Raw genomic sequence first — 8,508 nt, forward strand, 5'->3', positions numbered from 1 at the left:
ACACCCCTGCAATTTAAGTTCCGCTCCCCTCGGGCGACGGTTTGGTCCAACAGCAATATTTGGGCCTGGGCTCTTCTTGTTCCTTATGGGATCCTTCCCCCATCTCCAGGCAGGACGTTCCTTCTCTTGTCTCGAACAGCTGCAGCTTCTGCCGACGGTCGCGGCTCCCTTATCTTCCTGGTTTGCACCGGTTTCACGCCCTTCCTTCGTGCAGCTCAGTAAGGTGCGCAGCACACGCTCAGCGGATCCCGGTGAAAGCTCACAGCTTGCAGTCTAAGGGTTCAACAGGTCTTTGGATTCTTATTTGAGCTAAAAAGTGACTTCTACAACATTGTGACACTGACATGCCCCTAAAACTGAACGACGCAATTGGCATAACCCCCCAAACCCTATCCGTGTGTTAGATGTCCCCACACAGCCCCGGGACGGTGCTCATCTGTTCGCCCGTTGCGAGTCAAAGAACGAAAGGCCCCGCCCCTGGAGACGGCCCGGCACGGGAACGGCACCGCCCCTAGCGACAGGCCCCGCCCCTGGAGACGGCCCCGGGTATATGGGCCGCAGCCTCTGCTCAGGGAGCGCGTTGTGTTCCTGGGCTTTTCTGGTGTTAGTGCTTTGCTGTTCCCTCAGCTGATCGCAGATTTTGAGCTGTTTCTGCTGTTTGCACAGGTGTGTTTTGACATTTAGAGAAGCGGAGCTGTCTGTCTGAGGTAAGGGCTTCAGGACCCGTCGAGGTTCAGCAGCACGCGTAGTAGAAAGTACACTTGTATGCAGGTTGTTTTTTTCTCCCCAGGTCAGTCATTTTGTTTTGGGTGTTCACGGATAGCAAGGTGGTTTAATACTGTGTTTTGTTGTTTTTTTTTTGTTGTTGTTGTTGTTGTGGTTTTTTTTTTTTTTTCTTTTTGTCCTGAGTGCTTTGTATTTTCCGGGACTTCCTGACTTGATTGAAGATGGAACCTTCTTTCTTTCACCGGTTTTGCTGCGTACTGTGCAAGTTATTGACACCATCTCTTAATAGGACTGTCGGTGAGGTGACCTAGCAGGGGTTAAGGTGGGCATCTTGTATCCATCTGTATGTGGGCTTTCACAGTTCCCAAGAAAGCAGCAGGGCCATAAGGCACAGTGTCTTTCAGGGTGCGGGACAGCTCATCGCCTTTCCCGATCGCCGACGGAGTACCGTGTTCTCCCTGGAGCCTTTGCAGCTTGCGGCAGGCCCCTCAGAGCTGATAAGCATCAGGACTTCGCTTATTTTGTGGGCCTGTAGCAGAGCCTGGAGTCTGCAGGAAGACGAAAGATAAGCCATGCTTGTTAGCAAATAATTAATCCAGGCTTTGAATATTATTGTGCGTTTAAGAATAGTTATTGTATAGGGTAATTTAGAAAAGATAAATTACATGAATTGTATAACTACAGGTGTTTTATATTAATTTAAGTCCATGCTATACTGCTCATTTTGTCCCTGTATAGCCCTATCCCATGACTGGATTAATCACCAGCTGAGTTAATCAGTAGATAAAGATAGATGTAGTAAGAAAAGATGAATAATTGAACAGCTGATTAAGACATTTTAACTGATGTAGACATTAGATGAGAATAAGGGTAAGATAAGCATTCATAATAGAAGTTAAGAGGTCAGATTCTTAGAATTTAAAGATGGTTTTAAATAGAACATTGTGAAACTAGACATAGAAGGGAAATAAACTACTTTTATGATCTTGCATTGGACCAGCGGTTGAAGTGGTTTACGTGGTCAATAAACAAGAACTGAAATGGAATGCAAAGAACCGGTTTACCGATGGAAAATAGAGAACTGTCTGCTGACCAGAAGAATGAAGAATTGAGAACACAGTGGAAACCTTAGGTGGACTTTGATAATCATGTAATTGTTATAGAAACATATATAAGGTGACAATTGTAACACTTAGTTGCCACTCACTGAGTTGATGGCCCAACTCTGAGTTGTTAATAAAGCAAACATAGAGATACCCACTTTCTGGTGAAAATTCTTCAACAATGCTCACAGTACACAGGGCACAGCTGGGAAGAGCAGCTCCCGAGGAGGGGCCGATGCGGGGGTTCAGGGGTGCAAATACAGGGAAGGAGCGGGCTTGTTCCCCTGCCGCGTCAGGAGAAGAGAAGGGGTTTCTAAAGTTTTGGGACCAGGGGATGGTTGGGAAAGGGAGATGGGTTCATCAGCTTTTCTCGATGGGTTTTGCAGTTTTATTTGGGTTTCAATGAGGTCTGTTCTGTTTTAGTCTCTCCACAGGTGACGGGAGGTAAGACTAAGTCGTGAGAGACGCAGCATGAACTGTCCGGGCCTGCGCATCGCAATGTGCAGGGCCGAATGTCAGACAAGTCCCATCTCGGAAAGCATTAGGTACATTAAGGTACATAAAAATATACCCGCTGGAACCCTGAGGTCTCCAGCGCCTCCCTGTGCACTTTGTGGCACCCTCAGTGCGTCCCTTTGTGCCCAGGCTTTATAGTGCAGTGTTATCTGTTAGTAGCATCGTGTGTGCAAGCAGCTTCTGGCAGCTCAGTGTCCTGTCCCGTATATGTCAGTGCTCCCACACGAGCATGCTGTCTACCGAGGGGTTCTCCATGCTGCAGTTCATGGAGTCATTTAGGAGTTACTTATCCGTAAAGGAAGAGTCTGTCATTACACCAGCCATGGTCATTTGCTACTTGTAGCTCTTTTGGTGTTTGACCTATTGGTCTTTGCCTATATTTGAGTCCTCTGGCAGAAACTGTAATTTTTGTGTGTTGGCAGGTGGTTTGACTTATTCTTGCAGCTTAAGTAATAGGTCTGGGCTGAGCAGGACAGTCGAGCAAGGCATGACAAGAAAGGCGAGTGGATGGCATTGTGGGCTGTGATGGGGGAGGTGAGGTCGATCGTTTGGGTTTTGTGGTTTTGGGGTCTCTGTGTTGCCTGAGTATGTGAGTCAGTCCAAGGGATTTGTTAGTCTGTTTTGCATGGTGGGCTCTTTCTTTTGGAAAGCGGTATGTAACATCTGTGTGCCTCTCCACGCTTTCCCAAGGGGGGCCTGGCATCAAATGTTATGGTTCCTGCGTCATCGGAGAAGGACCGACTATACGAGCAGGCGCCTGACATGGATGCTGACCCCGGAGGTGCAGCATGGGAGGTGAGCAGATCCATGTTAGCCTGCTGGGGGAAAGGATGAGTCAGGCATGCGGCTATTGGGGTAGAGGAAAGAAGAGGGAAGGGTGTATACTAATTAGGGGTATTACTGTTTGTCTTTTTTTTTTTAACTCACTGATGTTGCTGTGTCAGCCTGGCAGGTCAGAGCACAAAGCACGAATCAACAAGGTTAGTGGAGCGAAGAAGTCGGAATGGAGAAGGTTCGCTGTTGGCTAGGGTATTTGTCAGCACCCGTTTGACTTTGTATTATTGTTGCTGCAGATGCACAGTAGGGAGCTGGACACCGAAGGGATGAGGTGAGCGTAGCATTGTGAGAAGGTAGATCGGCACGCAGCGATGGAGGGAACGGGCCCCTGTTGGTGCCTATGCGTCTAGCTAATGCTCTGTTTTGAAGGCGTAATGTGACTCTCAAAACTACATGCCAAGCAGAACGTCTGCCCTGAGCTTGTCAGGCAAGACGAGCAATGAACAGCAAACCATAGCAGCAGTTATTTTTGAGGTGTGTAGAATAGTTTGTGAGCAGGCGACTGCTTCCAGGCGCAACGGTCGCTTTGTATCGCTGGTTTTCTAGGCGCCACGGGCGATGCCGGTGGCAACATCTGGCGTTAGACCAGGACTGAACGGAATGCCACGGTGCTTCTGAGGAGGGCGTCCTCACGGAAGAGGTCAGTGTTGACTGGTGTCATGCTGAGTGATGGCACTCCGTGTTTGCAGATGATGAAGAGGATCTGGGTGATCGCAGTGACATCCTAGGTAGCCGATGTGGTCTTTTTAAAAGATGGTTTCTGACCCCCAGTCCTCTGAAAGGCAAGTTGAGGGGCCAATGCTATCTTTGTGCGGGCAGGTGGGGGAAGCGCCGGTGGGGCAGGCAGGGGCTTTAAAATCAGCGTAGCGAAGAAGGCGGTTTGAGATTGGGTGTGGAGAGGGCGCGGGGTCCTTTCCGTTAAACAAGAGCATCTGCCAGGCAGGGCAGGTCCAGCCTGTGTCTGTATTACTGTGTGGTCTGTCTTCTGTGTCTCATACCATGCCTTAATCAGGTCTTCAGGTCTCCATTGTTCTCTGTGCCTAGTGGGCACATCGGTAGCAATATCGGGGGTCTCGCAAGCCTCTGCTCATCAGCATGATGCTGAATGCTTCCTGTGCAGGGCGATGGAGGAGAGGTGAGCGGAGCATCGTAAGAAGGTGTGTCGGTGTGTGGTATTAGAGGGAAGGTGTGACTGGTGGCTGTACGACTAGGTTATGGTTTGGGGTTTTTGTTTTATTTTGAAGATGTGAAGCCATGTGGGATGTGGGCACCAGAGCTGACTCGGGCATGGGGAGCAATGACTAGCGGGCTGATGTAGCAGTTAGTTTTCAGGTGTCATTCTGCGGGTGAAGCTATAAGCATCCCTTGTTGTTTGGGTTTTACAGGCAGTGCCTGCACCTCAACATGGCAACCTGAAAACAGGAGAGGCAGCGCAGGCACCTGGCCAAGGTAAAGGAGCAGGAGATGGGAATCAGTGTGGGTGGGCTCTTGTTTTGGGTAGTATCTCAGCATGTGTTGTTTGCTTTGATTGTTGTAGATTATGCATGTAGTGTCAGAGGAGCGAAGCGGCAATTTGCCGAGAGGCCTGAGAAGGTGAGGCGGTTGTGGGCCTGTTGGCACCTGAGAGTAAAGTACCCTGCGGTAACTCGTTGAAGTTTTTCTCTTTGGTTTTGCAGGTTCTGTGCGGGCCGTCTTTGGAATCGGATGAGCATTTGAGGTGAGCTGGGTAGTAGAGGTGAGCTGGGTAGTAGAGAGGAGGAGCATGGGACTGGTGATTTTCTTACAAGCGCGATTGTGATTTTGTGTCTCTTGGTGCCACATGTCGGCCGCAGGGGTGCCCCTGAAGCAGGCTTCTGTGATCCCTTGTGCTTCAATTCCCTTTTGAGCTTATTGTATCCTCAAGATGATGAGTCCCCCTCTCTCTCTCTCTTCTACCTCTCTGTTTTCTTTTTCTCTTTGTGCTTCTGTCCTGTTCCCTGTCCCTCTTTTTCATCTTCTGTCTCTGTCCTGCAGCCCATCACTATTCAGCCCATCACTATTTTTGTCTTTCTCCATCTATCTGTCTGTCTTCCTATCCCAATTTTTTAAATTTATCCCTATCTGTCCTTTAGCACTTCACAATTCCCATTCCCCTGCCTCTCTGTCTGTGGCCCATCGCTATTCTTTGTTTTTTCTCCATCTCTCTCAGGTTGATTCCCTGTCGCTTCCTCCTCTCTGGCCTGTAGCCCATCGCGATTTCCGCCCCCCCCCCCCGCCCCGTACCTCTCCCTCTGTGGCTCCCTTTCCCTATTTTTCAGTCCCCCTTCTCTGTCCTGCAGGCGATTGCTGTTGGATTGGGTTTACGTGGCAAGGTGTTGTTAGCTGGGGCGGGGCAGGGGCTGCAGGGGTGGGTTCTGCGAGAAGACACCAGGAGTTGCCCCCGTGTCGGGCACAGCCAGTTCCAGCTCCAAGACGGATCTGCTGCCGGTCCAAGCCGAGCCCATCGGCAATGCTGGTTGTGCCTCTGGGATGGACATTTAAGAAGGGGTAAAAAATGCTGCGCAGATGCTGTGATAGAGAAAATGTGAGTGTGAAACAGCCCTGCAGCCACTCAGGTCGGTGAAGAAGGAGGGGGAGGAGGTGCTCCAGGCACCGGAGCAGAGATTCCCCTGCAGGCTGTGGTGAAGGCCACGGTGAGGCAGGTGGTCCTCCTGGAGCCCGTGGAGGTCCGCGGTGGAGCAGACATGCACCTGCAGCCCGTGGAGGACCCTGTGCCGCAACAGGTGGATGTGCCTGAAGGAAGCTGTGACCCTATGGAGAGCTTGTGCTGGAGCAGGCTCCTGGCAGCACCTGTGGCCCTGTGGAGAGGAGCCCACACTGGAGCAGAAGAAGAGCATGAGGAGGAAGGAGCGGCAGAGATGATGTGTGATGATCTGAGTACGGCCCCTGCTCCCTGTCCCCCTGCATTGCTCGGGGGTGGGATGTAGGGAAGTCAGGAGTTCTGAAGATGAGCCCAGGAAAAGAGAGCAGTGTGTTTTTTTTTAGATTTGTTCTTATTTCTTATTATCCTGCTCTTGATTTTGATTGACAATAAATTGAATTAATTACCCCAAGTTGAGTCTGTTTTGCCTGTGACAGTAATGGGTGAGTGATCTCTTTGTCCTTATCTTGACCTACAAGTTTTTTTCTTGTATTTTCTTCCCCTGTCTTGTTGAGGAGGGGGAGCGATAGAGCGGCTTGGTGGGCACCTGGCAGCCAGCTGAGGTCAACCCACCACAGTTGCTTTCTGTAGGGCTCCCTGTCCCTATTTTTTAATTCTTGCCTATGTTTCTTGTACCTCATTGCTTTTGAAACTTACTTTCTACTTCTCCATCCCTATTTTTTAAAATCTCGCATATATTTCTCAAACTCAGTTGCTTTTTAAATTTTCTTGCTACCTTTCCCTCTCTCTTTCACTTTTTGCCAGTGTTTCTTGTACCCTGTTGCTTTTCAAATTTTCTTCCTACATCTCCCTCTATGCAGCTCCATGTACTTATTTTTTAATTCTCGTGTATGATTCTTGTATCCTGTCACTTACAAAATTTTCTTTCTATGTCTCCTTCTGTCCCTCTCTGTCTCTAACTCTTAATTCTTCCCTCTCTGTCCTCTACCCTGTTACTTTTTACACTTTCTTTCTCTATCTCCCTCTTTCTAGCTCCCTGTCCCTATTTGTTTGTTAGTTCTTGCCTATGTTTCTTGTACCCCGTTGCTTTTTGAGAATTTTCTTTCTATGTCTACCTCTATCGGGCTGTTTCTATTTTTTAATTTCTTGCCTATGTTTCCCCCCCCCCCCCCTTTAGAATTTTTCCATGTCCCTTGTCTTGTCTCTATCTTGTTGTCCTGCTGGTCCCTTCCGCCTCTTTCTCCTGCTCCCTGTTTCTCTTATTTATTCCTTCATCTTTCTGCTGTCTCTACACTGTTGTCCTCCTCCCCATCCCTCTCCTGTTTGCAGCATCCCATTTGCTGGCTCCCTGTCCCACATCTCTTCTCTGTGTCCCTCTGACTTTCCCACTGCTTTTCTCTTTCCCTCTCTCCTCCTGCATTTGGGCAGTGAAACTTGCAATTTCTTACAGCTGGGAATTCTTATGTGCATTAATGAATAAACTTTTCCTGCCTCCTCTGTGTCCTTGGATGTGTTTACAGCCCCTGGGTGCAGAACACGTAGCTGTGGAGAGGTGCAGGGGAGGGGGTGATGTGCTGTGGGGCTTTGGCAATGGCCCCTGTTGCTGATGGGCTCCAGCTGGGTCTAGGGCAGCCCCAGGTGTGGCCAGTGAGGCTGAGGATGGGGCTGGCCCTGCTGTGTGAAGGGGCTCTAGCTGTAAAGGGGGCTGCCTGGGCATGCCTGCTTGAGAAGGCTGATGAAGGGGAACGGGCTGAGGAGGGAGTCCTGCAGGCAGGTGCCTCCAGCAAGGAATGGCCAGTGCCTGTGGCAAGGAAGGATCCCTCCGAGCTGTCCCCGACAGAGCAGACAGCAGCACGTGGTGCTGGAAGCTCGGTGTCTCTGTCAGCTATGTGCATGAGGCACCACGTATCAAGGAAGCCTTACGGATGAGGAGCATTCACTGCCTGCTGCTCAGTGGGTGAGGGTCGGGCAGGCAGCAATGCAGAGGAGGAAGAGGCAGAGAAGCGCCGAGGTGGTGAAGGTCTCCTGCTGGCACCAGGAGCTGTGGTGAGTCACGCGTCCTCTCCTCTGCATCCTGGCCCGTCTCTGCCACCCTTCTCCAGATGTCTGCCTGCCTCCCTTCCTCCATCTGCCTCTGTGCCCACCTACCTGTATGGCTCCCCAAAACTTGTTATTCTTCTCCCAACTCTGTAGAGTACCCCGTTGCCTTTTAATTTTTTTCTATGTCTCTCTCTAATTGGCTCCCTCTCCCTATTTTTTAGTTTTTCTGCACTGCCTTGTAGCCTATTACTTTTAAATTTTCATTTCTATATCTCCCCCCTATCCAGCTCCCTGACCCTATTTTCTTTAATACCTCCCTCTGCTCTGTACCCCATTGCTTTTCAAACTTACTTTCTATGCCTCCCTCTATTTAGCTCCATTTTCCTATTTTTTTATTTCTTCTCACTCTTTCCTTCACCCCATTTGTTTTAAAATTTCTTTATATGTATGTATTTCTCTTGCCATCTCCCTGACCTTATTTTTTAATTCTCGCCTGTGTGAATTGTACCCTATCACTTTCTGAATTTTCTTTCTATTTGTCCCTCTATCTTCCACCCTGTCCCTATTTTAAAATTCTTTCCTGTGTTTCCTGTACCCTGCCACTTTCTCTTTCTGAGTATCCCCTTATTTGTCTCCCTGTCATTA

General features: G+C 49.4%; 1 protein-coding gene across 5 annotated transcripts; it reads left to right on the forward strand.

Moving 5' to 3' along the window:
• The first annotated feature begins 579 nt into the window (after window positions 1-579).
• On the forward strand, window positions 580-6,268 carry LOC148053769 (uncharacterized). 5 transcript variants are annotated; one of them, XM_087773151.1, is made up of 7 exons: window positions 580-707; window positions 2,253-2,384; window positions 3,036-3,140; window positions 4,568-4,631; window positions 4,720-4,775; window positions 4,859-4,899; window positions 5,480-6,268. In XM_087773151.1, exons 2-7 carry the CDS (start codon window positions 2,301-2,303, stop codon window positions 5,541-5,543), a joined length of 414 nt encoding a protein of 137 aa, XP_087629277.1. In that variant the 5' UTR covers window positions 580-707; window positions 2,253-2,300; the 3' UTR covers window positions 5,544-6,268. The 5 variants fall into 5 exon arrangements, with proteins under 5 accessions (XP_087629277.1, XP_087629275.1, XP_087629278.1 ...); XM_087773149.1 differs by lacking the exon at window positions 580-707 and adding an exon at window positions 1,727-1,858; XM_087773152.1 differs by lacking the exon at window positions 580-707 and adding an exon at window positions 1,727-1,858 and having other exon boundaries at window positions 5,501-6,268.
• The last annotated feature ends 2,240 nt before the right edge of the window (window positions 6,269-8,508 follow it).

Source organism: Nipponia nippon, unplaced genomic scaffold, assembly GCF_047370975.1.
Source record: "Nipponia nippon isolate SJK-2023a ecotype South Korea unplaced genomic scaffold, ASM4737097v1 scaffold_38, whole genome shotgun sequence".
Taxonomy (NCBI): domain Eukaryota; kingdom Metazoa; phylum Chordata; class Aves; order Pelecaniformes; family Threskiornithidae; genus Nipponia; species Nipponia nippon.

Excerpts from the sequence above, each read along its gene's own strand:
- LOC148053769 (XM_087773151.1), top strand. The coding sequence starts at position 2,301 with ATGAACTGTCCGGGCCTGCGCATCGCAATGTGCAGGGCCGAATGTCAG. Across the intron at positions 4,632-4,719 it reads AGCGCAGGCACCTGGCCAAG|ATTATGCATGTAGTGTCAGA; the intron begins GTAAAGGAGCAG and ends TGATTGTTGTAG. Across the intron at positions 4,776-4,858 it reads TTGCCGAGAGGCCTGAGAAG|GTTCTGTGCGGGCCGTCTTT; the intron begins GTGAGGCGGTTG and ends TTGGTTTTGCAG.